The sequence below is a fragment of the Rana temporaria genome, chromosome 2, assembly GCF_905171775.1.
Source record: "Rana temporaria chromosome 2, aRanTem1.1, whole genome shotgun sequence".
Lineage (NCBI taxonomy): Eukaryota > Metazoa > Chordata > Amphibia > Anura > Ranidae > Rana > Rana temporaria.
Genome location: NC_053490.1, coordinates 540,680,354 through 540,701,386, shown reverse-complemented (window position 1 = coordinate 540,701,386; position 21,033 = coordinate 540,680,354). Strand labels below are relative to the sequence as shown.

The window sequence follows — 21,033 nt, the reverse complement described above, 5'->3', positions numbered from 1 at the left end:
ACAACGTTTTTTTTGAATGGCGCCGTCCGTGGGGGTATCCCAGTGCGCATGCTCGAAATTAAACTGGAACAAGCCAATGCTTACGACGGTGACGTCATTCTACGCAAATCCCTATTCGCGAACGACTTGCGCAAACAACGTAAAAAATTCAAAATTCGACGTGGGAACGACGGCCATACTTAACATTGAGTAACTATACGCCGGAAAAAGCCGAACGCAAATGACGTAAAAAAATGTGCCGGCCGGACGTACGTTCGTGGATCGCCGTACCTAGCGGCCGGCGGAAAAATGCATCTACGATCCGACGGCGTACTAAGACGTAGGCCTGTCGGATCGATCCCAGATGCAGTTATATCTTGTTTTGTAGATACAAAACAAAGATACGACGCGGGAAATTTAAAATTACGCGGCGTATCAATAGATACGCTGGCGTAATTCTTTTGTGGATCTGCCCCTATATATATTCTTCTGTGGTGCATAGGTGGGATTGTTGCTTTATATTTTTTTTATAGATCATAGATCTTGAGTTTAGTTAATTAAAAAGTATACTTCATATATATATAATAAGTGGGCGGGAATGTGATTTGTTCCCCCCCAGGTGTCGGCTCTATGACGGTGATCCAGGATCCTCCATTTCTCAACCTGTCTGCCGGTGACACGGCCCGGATGTCCTGTGTTGTGAAGAATGTCAATGTGGGGGTGACTCTGAACCATTCCTGGAATTTACAGGGATCCTTCGAGAATCTGGAGAACTCATCCCGAGTGACCGTCACCCCGAACTCTCTCACCATCTCCTCTGTCACCCCTAATGACTCCGGACTTTACACCTGCACAGTGCGGGACAACCACCTGTATCCATACAGAGGGAATGGGACATTACTGTCAGTCACAGGTAAGGCCCTTTTCACACTACAAAATAAATCCGTTTTAATAATCCGTTTTAAAATCCGTCAGATAATGTTAAAAAACGGAAGTTATACGTCCTTTATAAAATATCATTAAAGTCTATGGGATTTTTTTATGTTCCGTAAAGATCCGTAATAGTCCGTTATAACATACGGACGTTAGTTATAACGGAATATGTGACGGGTCTTGCACTATTTTTTGTAAATTTTTTGTCCGTTGCAAGTAACGGATATATTAACGTCCGTTATATTTTAACATTGAAGTCTATGGCACATGGACGTTAGTAAATGTCTCCGTAAATGTCCGTTATGTTAACGGACGTTAATTTTACTGAGCATGGATATTCAGGGGAACCCCGCCGTCAATTTAAAACAAAAATGACGTGCGGTTCCCCCTAAATATCCATAACCAGACCCATTATCCGAGCACGTTGACCTGGCCGGCCGCAGAAAAGAGGGGGGGACAGAGTGCGGCCCCCCCTCTCTCCTGAACCGCACCAGGCCACATGCCCTCAACATGGGGAGGATGTCCCCATGTTGATGGGGACAAGGGTCTCATCCCCACAACCCTTGCCCGGTGGTTGTGGGGGTATGCGGGCGGGAGGTTTATCAGAATCTGGAAGACCCCTTTAACAAAGGGGACCCCCAGATCCTGACCCCCCCCCTGTGTGAAATGGTAATGGGGTACACTGTACCTCTACCATTTCACGAAGGAAGTAAAAAGTATTGTAAAAAAACACACACTGACACAAAAGAATAAAGTCCTTTATTAAAAAAAAAAAAAAAAAACTCCAGCGCTGAAAAATCCACTCGTTCCCGGCTTCCTGCGTTGTCCTGATCCAGCGACGGGTGCGGGTGATCTCCCGCGATGAGAAGATCCAGCGTCGGGTGATCTCCGCTCCGGCGATGTGAAGATCCATCCATCCGGCGCAGCAGCATCCCGGACCTCCTCTCACCGCTGAGCACAGCCCGGCGAATGAGCGGCTGAAGCTGTGACATTTCTTATATAGAGGAGGCAGAGCCACCCGTCACGTGACCCTGCCCCCTCTGACGTACCTCTGCTACGTCACTGGGGAAGACCATGAAGAGGAAAGGTCTTCTGATAAACCTCCCGCCCGCATACCCCCACAACCACCGGGCAAGGGTTGTGGGGATGAGACCCTTGTCCCCATCAACATGGGGACATCCTCCCCATGTTGAGGGCATGTGGCCTGGTACGGTTCAGGAGAGAGGGGGGGGCGCACTCTGTCCCCCCCTCTTTTCTGCGGCCGGCCAGGTCAACGTGCTCGGATAATGGGTCTGGTTATGGATATTTAGGGGGAACCGCACGTCATTTTTGTTTTAAATTGACGGCGGGGTTCCCCTGAATATCCATGCGACTTCTGGAGCTGGACTTCAAGAAAGGGTGAAATGTTTTTTATTAACGGACGTTAGAAAGGAATGATATAATGGATGTATACGGATATATACGGATAAACATTATCCGTTTTCAATAAAGGAAGAATGGTAAAATATTTATCCGTATGTATCCGTTATTAAATCCGTTAATAAAAGTCCGTTAATAGGTGTAATACGGATATTATAAAACGGACATACAATCCATAGTGTGAAAGAAGCCTAAGAAACAATCATTTCAGTCATTGTCTAATAATAACCAACCAGTCACATTGATGCCCAATCCACACTCAGATACAGTCCACACCTCCAGGGGGCTCTTTAAGGAGATTTTGCACTTTTCAGTTTTAGTAAATAATCCCATTTACACTATTATTATTATTATTATCCATTTATATAGCTCTGACCAGGGCCATCTTAATAGCATCATGGGCCCCATGGCAAAGAAATGCTCTGGGGCCCCTACAATGGAGACAGTGCAGTTAACCACTTAAGCCCCGGACCAATATGCAGCTAAATGCCCAAAGGCGTCTTTACAACTCGGCACTGCATCGCTTTAACAGACAATTGCGCGCTCGTGCGACGTGGCCTTCCAAACAAAATTGGCGTCCTTTTTTCCCCACAAATAGAGCTTTCTTTTGGTGGTATTTGATCGCCTCTGCGGTTTTTATTTTTTGCGCTATAAACAAAAATAGAGCGACAATTTTGAAAAAAATGCAATATTTTTTGCTGTAATAAATATCCCCCAAAAACATATATAAAAATTATTTTTTCCCTCAGTTTAGGCCAATACGTATTCTTCTACCTATTTTTGGTTAAAAAAAATCGCAATAAGCGTTTATCGATTGGTTTGCGCAAAATTTATAGCGTTTACAAAATAGGGGATAGTTTTATTGCATTTTTATTAATTATTTTTTTTTACTATTAATGGCTGCGATTTTTTTCGTGACTGCGACATTATGGCGGACACTTCGGACAATTTTGACACATTTTTGGGACCATTGTCATTTTCACAGCAAAAAATACATTTAAATTGCATTGTTTATTGTGAAAATGACAGTTGCAGTTTGGGAGTTAACCACAGGGGGGGCTGTAGGAGTTATGTTTCACCTAGTGTGTGTTTACAACTGTAGGGGGGTGTGGCTGTAGGTCTGACATCATCGATTGTGTCTCCCCTATAAAGGGGATGACACGATCGATGCGCCGCCACAGTGAAGCACGGGGAAGCCGTGTTTACATACAGCTCTCCCCGTTCTTCAGCTCCGTGGAGCGAACGCGACGGAGCGGCTATAAACGAATAGCCGCGCCGTCGTCCCGGATCGCTCCCCGAGGGAATCCGCCCGCCGCACGCAGCGGGGGGGGGGTCCCGATCGGACCCCCGACCCGCGGAAAGGCAGGGACGTATATATACGTCCTTCTGCCTGTCCGTGCCATTGTGCGGACGTATATAGTCGTGCGGCGGGCGTTAAGGGGTTAAACAGAAATCAAGTAGGTCGGAGGCAGACAAGCAGAGCTTCCTCTTTTGGGTGGAGCTCCGCATTAACTACATGAACAATCATTCTGTACAGCAAAGTAACAAAAGGGCAGCGTGGGCTCAAGGACCAGCTGCTTTGGGGAAAGTGCAGGGCCCCCCCCATGCAGCTGGGGCCCCTGGGCAGTGCCCTTTCATTAAGACAGCCCTGGCTCTGACATATGTTGCAGTGCTGTACAGAGAATACTGAGCCAGTCACATCAGTCTCAGCACCAGAGGAGCTTCTCCACCAGGTGGTGCTGTTTTTCAGGGAGCTTTTGGCTAAAGCCTCATACACACGGTCGGACATCCGACAAACTTTCCCTTGGATTTTTGTCCGAAGTGATTTGTCCGGTCACACCCATAGCATACACACGCTCGGACTTTTCTGAAAGCTTTTCTAAAACTTTCCCAGCATCACAGCCCGGATTCAGATAGGAGTTACGACGGCGTATCTCCGTATACGCCGTCGTAACTCTGAGTGCCGTCGTATCTATGCGACTGATTCGTTACGCATAGATTTCCCTAAGATCCGACCGGCGTAAGTCTCTTACACCGTCGTATCTTAGGCTGCATATTTACGCTGGCCGCTAGGTTGGCGCTTCCGTAGATTTACGCGAGGAATATGCAAATTAGGTAGATACACCGATTCAGAAACGTACGTCCGCCCGGCGCATTTATTTACGTCGTTTACGTAAGGCTTTTTCCAGTGTAAAGTTACCCCTCATAAAGCAGGGGTAAGTCATGTTAGGTATGGACGTCAGAAACAACCGAACAGCGTTGTATTTTACGTTGTTTGCGTAAGTCGTTCGCGAATAGGGCTTGTGACGAGATCCTTTCTCGCCCAGGTCCTGCTCTCCCGACACTCCTCTGCTACCAGTGAGTCAGCTTGCAGATTGCAATGTCTGATGGTACAGTCATCCAAGGTTCCGGGATCCGAATTACAGCTATGTGCCATTCGGACCCATTAAGAACAAACACCAGGCAGGCTGTATGTAAGTTCAAACAGGACTCTTTATTTTCAAGTACACAGCACACTTTTATACAGAATTTTGGAACATCCCACTCCCAACAACCGCTTTCCTATTGGTCAATTGTAAAGTATATGCAGTCTTCACTCAAGTCCTCCTTGACCATGCAAATGAGGACTTGAAATTGTCAACAGGGATTGGTCCAATAGCTTGGATAGAAAGACTTGTGTATTGAGACAGAAGCCCCAGGGGGTAATCAATGTACACAATAACCCGGTCTACTTAATTACTACCTCTGAGAGGTTACATTGCTTTAGACAATAGAATGCTAATTCAATACAGCTGACAGGCTTCTAACCTTTAGAACAATACAAAGTCCCTTAGCGTAAACACATACATCTTCAAACATGCATAATAGATTCAATTAACCTTCAATCCCCAATTCTAGCCAGACGGACTGACTCCGACACCCGCTCTTAACCTGCAGAACACAATAAAAGGTATTTCACAAGCTGGTTCCACTTAGCATTTCAAAAGCCTTGCATTGAATGTCCCTCTCCTGTGTAACAGATGTCAAGTAGAAACACTTTAATATCTCAAGGTCCATGACAGGGCTGTACGTAAGTTACGTTCACGTCGAAAGCATTGACAGTTTGCGGCGGAATTTGGAGCATGCGCACTTGGAAACATTCACAGCGTCAATTACGTGGGGTCATGAGAGTTTTACATAAAACACGCCCACTACTAGCCACATTTGAATTAGGCGGGCTTACGCCGACACATTTACACTACGCCGCCGTAACTTAGGGCGCAAGTTCTTTCTGAATTCGGAACTTGCGCCCTAAGTTACGGCAGCGTAGTGTATCTGAGATACGCTACGCCCGCCGAAAGATACGTAAATGTATCTGAATCCGGGCCCACGTGTTTTTTCTGCTCTTTACCGCCACCCTTTGGTTAACTTCTGCTATTGTTGGTTGATTTTCACATTGGTTCTGAGCATGCGTATTTGCACTTTGTACAAAAGTCCGATGGCTTGCTGTACACACGGTCGGACTAGGCACCATCGGACTGTCTGTTTGCAGATCGAACTTTTTGTCCGATGAAACGCGAAAAAGTTGGTCCGATGGAGCGTACACACGATCGGACAAATTTGAAAACTTGTTGATTTTGAAGTTTGTTGGCCGAAAGTCCGACCGTGTGTACGGGCCTTAAATCTGCTGGGATCTCAGCTGAGAGAAGCAGCAATCCTGGGGCCTGTCCTGCAGGCTTTTCCCAGGCAAGCATGAACCATGTTGGGGAAGACAAAGGTGGGGGCTCCCGAGAGGCCTACACCATGTGCTCATGCTGCATTGGATCCTGGGCCTGTCCCCATGCAAGGGGAGTCCTTATCAGCATTCCAGGATAAAGTGGTGAACAGACTTCGCCGCATTTCAAAGGAGGTACAGAAACTTGCTGCCCTGAAAGCGGATTTCAGGAAAAATAAATCTCTGTGTGTAGTGTTGTTGGTGTGGACGGAGATATAGCTTGATTTAGATTAAGCAGGCGGGTTATTCATCTTATATCTACAGTGCATTCCATGTTGTACTATTTCCAGTGCCGATCCTGGCCTCCCTGGGGCCCTAAGCAAAATTACATTTCACATTAAAGTTGAGAAGCGGGGGTGGGGGGGTTGTGCTGTCGGAAATGACATCTTACATTAAAGTGAGGTGCTGGTGCTGACTTCTTACCTCTTCTCCCATGCAGCCAGCGAGTTGAGAAGCGGGGTGAGGGGCCGAAAATGACTTCTCACCAGGCGGGACCTCTAGTAATTTGGGGGGGCCCCCCGCAGCTTTGCGGGGCCCTAAGCGGCTTGCATAGTGAGCCTATAGGGCGGATCGGCCCTGACTATTTCTAATACACTTCAGGCGTGCGGGTGTAGACCATTCAGCAAATGCTCATGGTGACAGGCCAGGTAAAAAGGCAGCTGGGCGCCAAGTATGCACGCTAATTTGTATGTGCACGTGCGCGCGTGCGCGCATGAATGCGAGCACGATGAACACAAATATTACATGCCTAGAAGTATTAGCACGTGAACAGTGCGCATGAGCCTGCGCTCGCACTGGTTTTCTGGGTTACCTTACAATAATAGGTTTCAGTTCCTGCCGAAGTACCCAAGGCAGCTGCCTCTTCTGCCCGGTCCTGACATAGACACACACTGTTGAATGACCAATCTGGGGTTCTGGGGTTTGATGGAAGAAGCTCCCCCAATCCAGAAGAACAGGCACCACCTCTGCAAGACCACCAGTGCTAATTACTTATCTAAGCTGCTGCAGTCACACATTTATATACCAAATAACTGCAACCTACCACTATATATATTTTATTGTAATTCATACATTAAAATGTTTATTTTCTTCTATTTTTTCCCCGTAGCATTAACCACCCCGGTCACTCCTATTAATAATACTCAGCATAAAGGAGATTCTTCAAGCAATAACTATCTCTACCTGTACTCTCTGATACCCGTCACCTTCCTCTGCTTGGCGGTGATCCTGTACTGGAGAAGATGTGCGGCTAGAAGAGGTGAGGAAGGCAGAATTCTTCATGTCAGATGATTTATAAATAAAATTATATATATAAAAAAAAAAACTCCGGGGCAGGATGCAAGTGTAGATATGTGGATTGGAGATCCTGGAACCCACACTGATAATGGGACGTACTAAACTGCATATTGGGATGATGGGATTATTGGCTGCAATACTGAGAACTCTCACTAGATGTCAGTGTACTTTATACACATATATATGGTAAGTATGTTATTCTTTCCTGCAGTGCTAGATACAATGTTGCAAGAAGCAGTTGGTAATGTTTAACTTTTCACTTGCTGAATTTTTTTTTTATGCAGCTGTATAGCACAATCATATTTTTGCTTCTAATAATTGTAATAATAATAATTACTTCTTAACCACTTCAAAACCGCACGCCGTCATATGACGTCCAAAAAGGGGATCTCTTATCCCGGGTGGATATCATATGACGTCCTGTACTTTGTGTGGTGATTTCTGATATCATTTTGTTCCGGCGGCGATCCGGCGCACTAGGGTTGTCCCGATACCACTTTTTTTGAGACCGAGTACAAGTACCGATACTTTTTTTCAAGTACTCGCTGATACCGAATGTCACGTGACTTTTTTTCCCCACAATTTTTATTTTTTACTATTTTTTTTTTTTAAGTGATTTTTTTTTTTAAAGGGGGGGGGGGGTGTAGTGGATTGTCAGTGTGTTTTTTTTTCTTTTTTGATTATTATTTACATTTTATTTTTTAAATTATTTATTTATTTTTTTCATTTTTTTAATCAGCCCTGTTGGGGGGGGGGGGGGCTTTGGTGAGATATCAGGGGTCTTAACAGAGCTCTGACATCTCCCCTTTAAGACAGAGAAAGTGACTAGGGACACAGACTCCACAGTCCCTTTCTCAGCATCCTCAGCTGAAATGAATGGAGAGAAGCTCCTCTCCATTCATAAACTGAAGCATCGTAATCACAGGTTACGATGCTCAGTTATGTGAATGGACAGAGTCAGTGATCACTGGCTCTGTCTATTCGGAAAAGGTAGGAGCCAGGTTAGAGCTGCACGGAAGGGGACAAGATGGCATGGGGGGGAGAGCTGCACGGAGGGGGACAAGACGGCATGGAGGGGGACAAGACGGCACAAGGGGAGAGCGGCACGGAGGGGGACAAGACGGCATGGAGGGGGGACAAGACGGCACGGGGGAGAGCGGCACGGAGGGGGACAAGACGGCAAGGGGGGAGAGCGGCACGGGGGAACAAGACGGCACGGGGGAACAAGACGGCACAGGGAACGAGATGGCACAGGGAACAAGACGGCACAGGGAACAAGACGGCACGGGGGAACAAGACGGCACAGGGAACGAGATGGCACAGGGAACAAGACGGCACAGGGAACAAGACGGCACGGGGGAACAAGACGGCACGGGGGAACAAGATGGCACGGGGGGAGAGCTGCACGGGGGGAGAGTGGCGCGGGGGGAGAGTGGCGCGGGGAACAAGACGGCACTGGGGAACAAGACGGCATGGGGGGAGAGCGGCACGGAGGGGGAGAAGACAACACGGAGAAGACTAGTAACTCCCCCCACCTGACTTCCCAGGTATCGGGTGAAGCATCGGACCATTTCCCCCTAAGTACAAGTACTTGGGAAATGCTCGATATCGGTACCGATACCGATACTAGTATCGGTATCGGGACATCCCTACTGCGCACCATAAGAACGATCATAGCAGCGGTTCCGCCATTTGATCGTTCTCATAGGCGGCGGGAGGGGACATCCCCCCCTCCCGCCGCCATCCGGTGCTTCTCTGGGCTCTCCCGTGCCATCGGGGGCCCGGAGAGATGATCGCTGTGCGCCGGATGGGAGGCATAAAGATGACTGGTGACCAGATGGTCATCAGTCATCTCTATGATCGTCGGAGGCCCGGGCGCGATGTGATGACGTCACGCCCGGGTACCAGTAAGTAAACAAACCGCAATTGCGGCTAGTAAGAATGAGATCTGTGAATTTTTTTCACAATCTCATTCTTTCCAGCCTGGAGGAGAGATGTGAGGTCTTATTGACCCCGCATCTCTCCTTAAAGAGAACCTGTCACACACTATTCCTATTACAAGGGATGTTTACATTCCTTGTAATAGGAATAAAAGCGATCGGAAAAAAAAAAGGTGTAAATAAATAAATAAATAAAAAATTAAAACGCCCCTGTCCCCGACAGCTCGCGCTCAGAAGCGAACGCACACGTAAGTCCCGCCCACGTATGTAAACGTCGTTCAAACCACATATGTGAGGTGTCGCCGCGTGCGTTAGAGCATGTGCAACAATTCTAGCACCAGACCTCCTCTGTAACTCTAAACTGGTAACCTGTAAAAAAAATTAAAGCGTAGCCTATGGAGATTTTTAAGTAACGAAGTTTGGCGCCATTCCATGAGTGTGCGCAATTTTAAAGCGTGACATGTTAGGTATCTATTTACTCGATGTAACATCATCTTTCATATTAATTGGGCTAACTTTACTGTTTTGTTATTTTTTAATTCATGAAACCGTTTTTTTTTTTACAAAAAAAAGGCGTTTGAAAAATGATTGCGCAAATACCGTGTAAGATAAAAAGTTGCAATGACCGCCATTTTATTCCCTAGGGCATCTGCTAAAAAAACATATATAATGTTTGGGGGTTCTGAGTAATTTTCTAGCAAAAGAATGATGATTTGTACATGTAGGAGAGAAGTGCCGGAATAGGCCCCCCGGTATGGAGGTGGGTATTAAAGCCCCGTATTGAAGGGGTTAAACTAGTACAGTTCTTTGCTTATAGGAGAAGACGTTTTCATTGCATTAATGTTTATATTTTCCCATTGTCTATGTGACAGATTTATAAATGCGTCCTTCTCTCCTTTTCTTTTCTTCCCTTCCAATTTTATAGGTAATAGTATATACTGGATATATATATATATACACACACACTGCATATATATAGTACATACTATTACCTATCTATTATATTAATATATATTAACTGTGAAACAAGTGCACAGGTTATTTTATATATATATATATATACTCTGCATTTTTATATATAAATTTCAAAAATATATATAATATATGTTTATATATAAAAACCTGTGCACTTGTTTCACAGTTAACCACTTAAGGACCACCTCCTGCACATATAGGTCGGCAGAATGGCACGGCTGGGCACAAGCACGTACCTGTACGTCCTCTTTAAGTGCCCAGCCGTGGGTCGCGGGCGCGCGCCCACCACCCGGTCCGAAGCTCCGTGACCGCGGCCGCGATCGCCCCCGGAGTCCCGCGATCGGTCCCCGGAGCGGAAGAACGGGGAGAGCTGTGTGTAAACACAGCTTCCCCGTTCTTCACAGTGGCAGCTTCATTGATCGTGTGTTCCCTGATATAGGGAATGACGATCAATGACGTCACACGTCCAGCCCCACCCCCCTACAGTTAGAAAAACATATGAGGTCACACATAACCCCTACATCGCCCCCTAGTGGTTAACTCCCAAACTGCAATTGTCATTTTCACAGTAAACAGTGCATTTTTATAGCATTTTTTGCTGTGAAAATGACAATGGTCCCAAAAAATTGTCAAAATTGTCCGAAGTGTCCGCCATAATGTTGCAGTCACGAAAAAAAAATCGCTGATCGCCACCATTTGTAGTAAAACATTTTTTTTATAAAAATGCAATAAAACTATCTCCTATTTTGTAAACGCTAAAAATTTTGCGAAAACCAATCGATAAACGCTTATTGCGATATTTTTTCGCAAAAATAGGTAGAAGAATACGTATCGGCCTAAACTCGGGAAAAAAAACGTTTTTTTTATATCTTTTTGGGGGATATTTATCATAGCAAAAAGTAAAAAATATTGGCCCAGATTCACAACCGAGATACGACGGCATATCTCCAGATACGCCGTCGTATCTCTCAGTTGCGCCGTCGTATCTATGCGCCTGATTTTTAGAATCAGTTACGCATAGATATCCATTAGATCCGACAGGCGTAAGTCTCTTACGCCGTCGGATCTAAACTGCATTTTTTTTTTGACCACTAGGTGGCGATTCCGTCAAATTCTGCGTCGAGTATGCAAATTAGCTAGATACGCGAATTCCCGAACGTACGCGCAGCCGACGCAGTAAAGTTACGACGTTTACGTTAGGCTTCTCCCGGCGTAAAGTTGCCCCTGCTATATGAGGCTCAGCCAATGTTAAGTATGGCCGTCGTTCCCGCGTCGAAATTTGAAAAAGTTAGTCGTCCGTGAATGGGGCTAGACGTTATTTACGTTCACGTCGAAACCAATGATGTCCTTGTGGCGTACTTTGGAGCAATGCACACTGGGAAATTCCACGGACGGCGCATGCGCCGTTCCGAAAAAACGTCAATCACGTCGGGTCACAGTAGTTTTGCATAAAACACGCCCCCCTGATCCAAATTTGAATTAGGCGGGCTTACGCCGGCCGATTTACGCTACGCCGCCGCAACTTACGGAGCAAGTGCTTTGAGAATACAGCACTTACCCGTGTAAGTTGCAGAGGCGTAACGTAAATCAGATACGTTACGCCCGCACAATTTTACGCGGCTCTACGTGGATCTGCCCCATTGAATTTTTTTCAAAATTGTCGCTCTATTTTTGTTTATAGCGCAACAAAATAAAAACCGAAGAGGTGATCAAATACCACCAAAAGAAAGCTCTATTTGTGGGGAAAAATGGACACCAATTTTGTTTTGGAGCCACGTCGCATGACCGCGCAATTGTCAGTTAAAGCGACGCGGTGCCGAATCGCAAGAACTGGACAGGTCCTTTACCTGCATAAAGGACCGGGTCTTAAGTGGTTAATATATATTTTATATATATATATATATATATATATATATATATATATATATATATATATATATATATATATACACATATATATATATATATATATACATATATATATATATATATATACACACACACACACACCCCAAGGGTCTTTTCTGTGTATCATTTTTGCATCATTTAGTTTATTATACAGCTGAACACTATTTATTTATTTGTTCATTTATTAAAAAAAGTTATTCCTTGTTGATGATATTCTCAGCATTGCACTTTATGTTTATTCTTGCAGGATCCCAGACACCATCAGCTGAGAGAAGAGATGGACAGACATGTACGCAGGTTAGTGGCAGAGCTCTTACCCACTGATCCATCACAGACAGTCCCTTATTGCACTAACCCAACCCAGAATGGATCCTTGACAAAAATCCCCCCCCCCCCCAAGTTGGAGGCACGTAGCCTGGTATGGTTCAGGGGGGGGAGGGCCCACACTTTCTGCTTTAGACACTGCAGGGTTTGCATTGTAGGCAAAGTAGATGAAAACCCAACCTCTTCTTGTGCTTGAATAGAAAATGTTGCATTTGAGATGAATGGCCATCTACACAAGTTCCTAATTCGTTTTCTCTTGCTTTGGTCTCCCTAGGAGAACGACGCCGGTGATCTCCATTATTCCACCATTCTGCATCACCCATCTGCTGGACAGAGGAGGGAGGAGAGAAATGGGAATAATGGGACTGATGTGGTAGAGTACGCTCCAGTGAGGATAGCCATTCCTCCCCAGCCCTTCACAGGTGACTCTACAGACAAGGACTTGGGCAACGTGTGTTATGCATCCCTGAGGATGTCCACTCCGGATTCCAGACCCCTGGAGCAAAGTGCCACTTACCCCGACTGGGAATAATCTGCCGACATACCAGAGTCCAGGCGGACAGCGAACTAAACCAAATTCAGCTTCTGTTCAACTGCCAATTGTCCTCATTTTTAAGGAACTCACCTAGTTTAGGATTGTCCCTGGATAACTTTTTACCACTGGAAACATATAAATTTCAAATAATTACCAACGTTACTGTTTTACCCTCTTTGACTGCCCTAGATCCTCTTCTTCTCATCACGATGACCCAGGATTGTATGTGTTCAATAATGGAGGATCAATATTTAAAATATGGATAGCCAGGTTCAGAGAGGTTTACGCCGGCGTATCAGTAGATACGCCGGCGTAACTCTGAATCTGCGCCGTCGTACCATTTAAGTGTATGTTCAAATTGAGATACACTTAAGTGTAGCTAAGATACGACGGCCTGCGCCGTCGTATCTTAGCTGTCTAGTTCCGCCGGCCGCTAGGGGCGTGAACGCTGATTTACGCCTAGAATGCGTAAATCAGCGAGATACGCCTATTCACGAACGTACGCCTGCCTGTCGCAGTAAAGATACGCCGTTTACGTAAGGCGCTTTCAGGCGTAAAGTTAGTCCAACAAAAAGCTGGCCTAGCCAATGTTAAGTATGTACGTCGTTCCCGCGTTGAATTTTGAAAAGTTTACCTTATTTGTGTAAGTCGTCGGTGAATGGGTCTGGATGTAATTTACGTTCACGTCGAAACCAATAAGTCCTTGCGGCGTACTTTGGAGCAATGCACACTGGGATATGTCCACGGACGGCGCATGCGCCGTTCGTTAAAAACGTCAATCACGTCAGGTCATGGTTTATTCACATAAAACACCCCCACCTCTTCACAATTTGAATTAGGCGCGCTTACGCCGGCCCATTTACGCTACGCCGCCATAACTTAGGAGGCAAGTGCATTGTGAATACAGCACTTGCCTCTCTGAGTTACGGCGGCGTAGCGTAAATACGATACGCTACGCCGGCTGAAACATACGCCGCCCTACGTGAATCCAGCTAGAAGTATTTATAGTTTAAATTTATTATCTCATGATGTAGAAGAGATGCATTCGATCTAAATATTTAATTGTATTCGTTTTTTTTGTTGCTTCCATAGCTGAGCTACGGATCAAGTGTATGTTCTATTTGATTGATATACAGCTTTAAATGAAAATGTATAACGGTTTTGTATTTATTTTCTTTCTTTTTCCAGTTTATACTGTAAGCATTAATTGCAATGTGAATAAAATTACTAAAACTTGTCTAGAGTGTACTCTAGGAGAATGGCTAGGATATAGTGTAATGTCCCTTGAGAGGTACCTCTTAGCATAAGCAATTGGTGAAGGTTTCTATGCAGTAGTCTTTAGTCCTAACTCTTCAGCCGGCCACAGTTGGGGTCCAGTTGTACTGTTGGTGCACATGAGAATAGTCCCAGTCAACCCTGCAGGCAGCAAAAAGGCTACTCTATGGCTGTATGGTCAGTTTCTAAGGGGCTAGGTCATGCTTTCTAGCAGCAGATAGTAAATCACAACAACAGAACCTCACCAGCGCCAGTGATATCGCAGCTCACCCTCCGGCCATACACATCCATTAGTCCACTCTCTGCTCTGCACCTAGGAGAATCTGGCTGTTGGCACATCTGGACTCAGCACTTCAGGCCTTGTCTAGACTACTGCTATGCAGCAGTGGTGGTGCTCACTGGACAGCGATGTGCACTCTCTGGGCTCTCTAATGGCAAGAGGAAGGTGACAGCCTGAAGAAAATGCAGCTCTTTACCTTCCTCCTGACAATCGCCCTCTGGCAAATGCAGTTCAAAAGCTCTTGATTACAGTAGAGTCTCTCTCCTCTGGACTACAGGGCCCACAGCACAATGCTTTCCTGAACCAGGGCAGCTACAGCCACATCTCACTCTCTATTGTTAACCAGGCCTCTGGCTACATACCCCCCCCCCTACCAAAGAAAAAAAAACGAGGGGCCGAGTCTATCAACATATAATGTCCACAGCTTTAGATTAACCTAAATAAACAACTGAAAGCAAAACTTAAGTCAACATTTACACAAACCCAAATAATTCTCATTGATATACAAATTTAGCAAGGGAACCTCCCACCATTTATCAGAAGGAGTGAGGTTCTCTAAGCCACTGATATTGGGATGGTCCATCTAGATGTGCCAGAGGGTGAGTTTGAGTCACTAAATCTGTAGTAGGAAGGATTGGAACTCCATGAGTCCTTTGAGTGGTGAAAAGAACTTCCTCAGAAGTTTCACCTAAGGTAAGGTGTCCAGATTTTTAAAATGAAATCCGGGGACTCTCTGCCCATTCGCCGCCCGCCTCACAGCCTGTGAAGTCTCACTCTCTGTGCCCCGTATACTACTGGATGGGGTGCGGAGGAAGATCACTCCACCAGGGAAGGCAAGGAGATAAGCAGGCAGACGGCTGGCCAGGACTTGAGCCCAGGCAGAAGAACATGCGAGCGGAGCTGAATGGGCACCCGAAACTGAAGAAATATACCCTCCGCTCCGACCAGCACAAAATCATTAGAAAGGGGCACAGATAATGGGAAAACATACACCCCCCTAAGCTAGTAGCCGGGGTGTGTGATTCAGATATTTTTTTTTTATTCTGCACTGACTGTCTTTGAAATTGCCCCAGCCCCTGTTCAAATCTAATCCGGGGAGAAAACCGGGAACAGACTTGGTCCGGGGACAGTGTCCTCAATCTAGGGACTGTCCCCTGAAACCGCGGATGTCTGGTCACCCTAAGGCAGAGGTGCCCAACCAGTGGCCTGGGGGCCACACGTGGCCCGCGGAGCCCTCTGATGTGGCCCTTGACCTCCTTCTCTGGGATGGAATAGAATACTGTTAATAAAGCTCAGTTTATTACTAAAATCACAGTGTATATATGGGCATGTCTGTTCTGCAGTGGTTACTGGGCTGCTTTCAAACTGATCCGCAGGTGCAGAGCAGCGCACCCATGGGTTACATGCACTGATCCATAGGCCCCTTTGACATGGTCAGTCTGACCCAATTGGACCCTCCATTCACCTCTAAGGAGTAGCAGATGTAAATGGACTTGTGTCCATTTACAAACGCCTACCTCCAATCCGCAATATAAAAAAGTAGAGTGGGCTCTATAGAGTAGAGTGGGCTGACATCCACCTGCTTCGCTCATTGTGGCCCATGACCGGTTACCAAGTCGCTTAGGTGGCCCTCTCTCTTTAAAAGGTTGGACACCTCTGCCCTAAGGTATCAGATGTCAGTGTTATAGGGGGCCGAATAGTTTTCTTTGGCCTTTGTTTCTTTTGGCTGAGATGACTCCTCCCTGACCAGTTCCTTTTCCGGTTTCTTGGATGGCTGAGAAGTCCCTGTGTTCTCTTCTTGAGGGTCTTCTTGACTTCTCAGGGGTTGGCTCTGGGGTATAATTTCTGGAACCTCAGACCCGAGGGTTCCAGTATTTGTCTCACTGGGAGGAGGAGTGGTAGTCCCTGACAGTATAGATGGCCACAACCAGTCCATGTAGACATCTTCCTCCTCATTGCCTTCCTCTTCATCTGCATCCGGTGCCAAGGACTGAGACCCGGTCACTGGGTGTGATCACCGAGAGGCAGTTTGGCCATGAATCTGGTTGTTGGGGCACACAAACTGCTTCTACTAGTGGCAAGAGGTGGTTATGGTCTTTAACCACTTCAGCCCCGGACTTTTGGGCTGCCCAAAGACCAGAGCACCTTTTGCGATTCGGCACTGCGTCGATTTAACTGACAATTGCGCGGTCGTGCGACGTGGCTCCCAAACAAAATTGACGTCCTTTTTTCCACACAACCTCCTTTTTTTTATAATTTTTTTTATTATTTTATATTTTTTTTATTTTTATTAAAGGGCCCAGAGGTCCCCAAGGCCCCAGATGGCTACCCCCCTTTTTTTTATATATTTTTTTATTTCTTTTTTTTCTTTTTATTAAAAGGCCCAGAGGTCCCCAGGGCACCGGTTGGCTACCCCCCCGTTTTTTTATATTTTATATATATATATATATATATATATATATATATATATATTCTAATTTTTTTGCAAGGGGCCCAGAGGTCCCCAGGGCAACCCCCTGCTTCTCAACAATTACCAGAGCCCCCCCCGCTTCTCAATTTGAGGCGGCAGCACCCCCCCCCCCCGTGCTCCAGGGGGCCCATGCCTGAAGCTGTGTAAGGGGCCCCATAATTCCTGATGGCGGCCCTGATGACTACAGACAACCAGTGATAAAAGCCCCCTCTACACCCCTTAATAATAGAGTACTTGATGTGAGTTATCAATCAGGGCTTTATTTCAGGGGGAACTTGGTGAAACTCAGTTCCACCACCTCTGGCTCAGACCCTTGGGGGGGGGGGCCGCTCACCACAATCACTTGTAAACATAGAAGTCCGGTTCCTGTGTTTACAAGTGACAGCTCTGCACTCTGTATGTAACCCTCCTGAACTCTGCACTCTGTGCAATGCAATCCTGATATTTAAAGAGGAAGTAAACCCAGGCCCGACTTTGACTGTTTTTTAATTGTTAAATTACACAAGTTCATTGCAATGCCTAATATATATATAAATCTTCCAAAAACAAGGCCTGCAAATACCTTTTTTTTTTATGTTTTTCTTCTCTGTATTTCCGGGTATTGGCAGCGCCATGTTTACTGCTGTTTTGTGATTCAGTTTCTGACATCACTTCTGCCCTTGCTGTTTCCCTGTAGGAAATCTCGCCAGGGCCGTCTTAATAGCATCATGGGCCCCTGGGCAAAGTAAAGTGCTGGGGCCCCTACTATCTTGTCCCAATTTGCACAGCTACTTTCAAGAAATAAAGCATAAATAGTTGATAGAATTAAAATTATATTCATTAGTACTTTCAATATAATCAATTTTACAAAAAGAAAACATTCCATAAATCAAAGACTAGTCAACACAAAGGGCACAGTACTGGGGGAGGGGGATCAGGAGGGCACAGTACAGGTTCTGGGACACGACCATATCGGGAGAGTTTAGTAAAAAGCGTGACCGTCCCAGAAAATCTGGGACAGTTGGCAAGCATGATGTAATGCAAGATTATTATGGGCCCCCCGTGTACCTGGGGCCCTTGGGCGGTGCCCATGCATTAAAGCGGATGTCTGCTGAAAAAGCGCTCCGGCTTCACTGCCCGGTTTACCTACGGCACATGCGCGAGTCGCGCTACGCCTGCCGATTGGCACCCGCTGTGTAGTGGGAGCCGAGTGTTCCCAGAACATAACGGGGGGGGGGGGATGATATCATGCCCGCAGTCTGCCCGAGACTGTGTGGCCGGAAGTGGGTGCAAATACCTGTCTTTAGACAGGTATCTGCACCCCCCTCCCCCCTGAAAGGTGTCAAATGTGACACCGGAGGGGGGAGGGTTCCGATTAGCGGGAGTTCCACTTTAGGGTGGAGCTCCGCTTTAATATGGTCCTGAATCTCGCGCATGCGTAGTAACCAAGCTCCCCTGTGTGATGTTTTTATTCAGTCACAAGGGGGAATCTAGGTGACTGCATATTGTGTAAATCTCGCCGCTGTTATCGGTGAGATTGACACCTGCGAGCCCGTCACGGGAGGCAGCTTGCTCTTCGAGAAAGGAACAATTATTTTTTTTTCCTTTCCCAATGAGCTACACGACTTGATGCCCACATTGAACGGGGATCGGACTTGGATCCCCGCCAATACCAAGCACTGTGTCTGGTATGAATCTTGAGGGGAAATTCCACGCCAAATTTTAAATGAAAAACCGGCATGGGTTCCCCCTCCAAGAGCATAACGGGCCCTTAGGTCTGGTATGGATTTTAAGGGGAACCCCCTACGCCGAAAAAAAACATACCAAATCCATACCAGACCCTTATCCAAGCATGCAGCCTGGCCAGTCAGGAAAGGGGGTGGGGACGAAAGAGCACCCCCCCTTCCTGAGCTGTACCAGGCCGCATGCCCTCAACATGGGGGGGTGGGTGCTTTGGGGCAGGGGGGCGCTCGCCCACCCCAAAGCACTTTGTCCCCATGTTGATGAGGACAAGGGCCCCTTCCCGACAACCCTGGCCGTTGGTTGTCGGGGGCTGCGGGCGAGCACTTATCGCAATCCAGGAGCCCCCAGATCCCGGCCCCCCAACCTATTTGAATGAGTATGGGGTACATTGCACCCCTACCCATTCACCTGGGGGGGGGGGAAGTGTCAAATAAAAAAAAACACACTACACAGGTTTTTAAAATCATTTATTAGGCAGCTCCGGGGGGCTTCTTCCGACTTCTCCGCTCTCCGGCCTCTTCTCCCGCTCTCCGGTGTCCTTCTGCCGGGCTCCTCCGCTCTCCGGCCTCTTCTCCCTCTCTCCGGTGTCCTTCTGCCGGGCTCCTCCGCTATCTTCTTCTAGCTCTTTTACTAGCGGCGGCCCGGTCTTCTCCGTCATCTCCTCCTGCTCTCCGTCGTTTACAAAGAAGAATGGGCAGAAATGTCCCTCTCTAGATGTGCAAAGCTGGTAGAGACACCCCCAAAAAGACCTGTAGAGAAAGGGGGTTCTACAAAGTATTGACTCCGGGGGGCGCCATACAAATGTTCCCCCCCCCCCACACTTTTCACATATTTATTTGTATCATTTTCCTTCCACTTCACAATTATGTGACACTTTGTGCCTTATTGCACAGCCTGCAAAGGAGGTCTATTAGGAAGATTTAGGCCGGCGTATCAGTAGATACGCCGGCCTAAGTCTGAATTTGCGCTGGCGCTAATTTAAGCGTATTCTGGAAACCAGATACGCTAAAATTAGGCTCAGATACGAGCGGCGTAAGTGTCTTACACCGTCGTATCCTAAAGTGTAATTTTTAGGCTGACCGCTAGGTGGCGCTTTCATTGCGGTCGGCGTACAATATGTAAATCACTAGATACGCCTATTCACGAACGTACGCCCGGCTGACGCAGTACAGATACGCCGTTTACGTAACGCATTATCAGGCCTAAAGTTATTCCATCAAATAGCTGGAATAGTAATGTTAAGTATGGCCGTCGTTCCCGCGTCGAAATTCGAAAATTTTACGTCGTTTGCGTAAGTCGTCCGTGAATAGGGATTTACGTCATTTACGTCCACGTCGAAACCAATAGGACCGTGCGGCGTACTTTGCCGCAATGCACACTGGGATATGTAGGCGGACGGCGCATGCGCCGTTCGTAAAATACGTCAATCATGTAAGGTCACCCCCATTACCATAAAACACGCCCCTCAGCTAAATTTGAATTAGGTGCCATTACGCCCGCCCGATTTACGCTACGCCGCCGTAACTTAGCAGGCAAGTAAGTACTTTGTGAATCATGCATCATCTTGCTTCGCTAACTTACGGCGGCGTAGTGTAAACACGATACACTACACCGCCGCAACGATACGCCTGCCTACCTGAATCTAGCTATATCACTACAGAACACAATTGTGAAGTCTTCTGCTGTAGGTCTGACCTCCATTCCCATCTATTGGAGATGTCACAGGGGGGAGGAGGGGGTCGGTGATAAAAGCCCTTTCTACACCCCATAATAATACAGTACTTGATGGGAGTTATCTTCACACACACAGATTTTCTATGTTTCATTTACCTGAAGAGCCCCCCTGATAGAGCCCCCTCCCCCCCCCTACCGGCCACATAGCACCTGCGTGGGCTTCTATGGCTACACTTACGCCGCTAATTCTTCTGAAACTGATATCTGTGGTGGGAAGCAGAGGAAGAGGAGTGCAGATCTCATTCTTGAGAAATAGAAAGTACTAAAGACACAAGAATTTCCCACCAGAGTCTGAACACAACAGCAGAGCCAATCAACCGCAGAGAAGATCTCTGATCTCCATTTTATTATTATAAAGAAAGAATATGAAAACCTTAGTGAGCCCATTCACATTTCTCCATTGCGCGGTAGAACACGGACCTTCCTGCAATACACCCGGTCCCTGTGCGGTCTATGGTGGGACATTTATTGTGAATGGCACCCAAGGCA

At 46.6% G+C, this 21,033-nt stretch overlaps 1 protein-coding gene across 1 annotated transcript in view; it reads left to right on the top strand.

The window, feature by feature from the left end:
* Window positions 1-13,402, top strand: part of LOC120928727 — a 46,779-nt gene extending 33,377 nt beyond the window's left edge. The window contains exons 3-6 of the mRNA XM_040339721.1: window positions 599-892; window positions 7,194-7,343; window positions 12,452-12,501; window positions 12,803-13,402. Of these exons, the coding sequence (XP_040195655.1) occupies window positions 599-892; window positions 7,194-7,343; window positions 12,452-12,501; window positions 12,803-13,060 (752 nt within the window). The 3' untranslated portion in view covers window positions 13,061-13,402. The remainder of the gene's footprint in view (window positions 1-598; window positions 893-7,193; window positions 7,344-12,451; window positions 12,502-12,802) is intronic.
* Window positions 13,403-21,033: the final 7,631 nt, after the last annotated feature.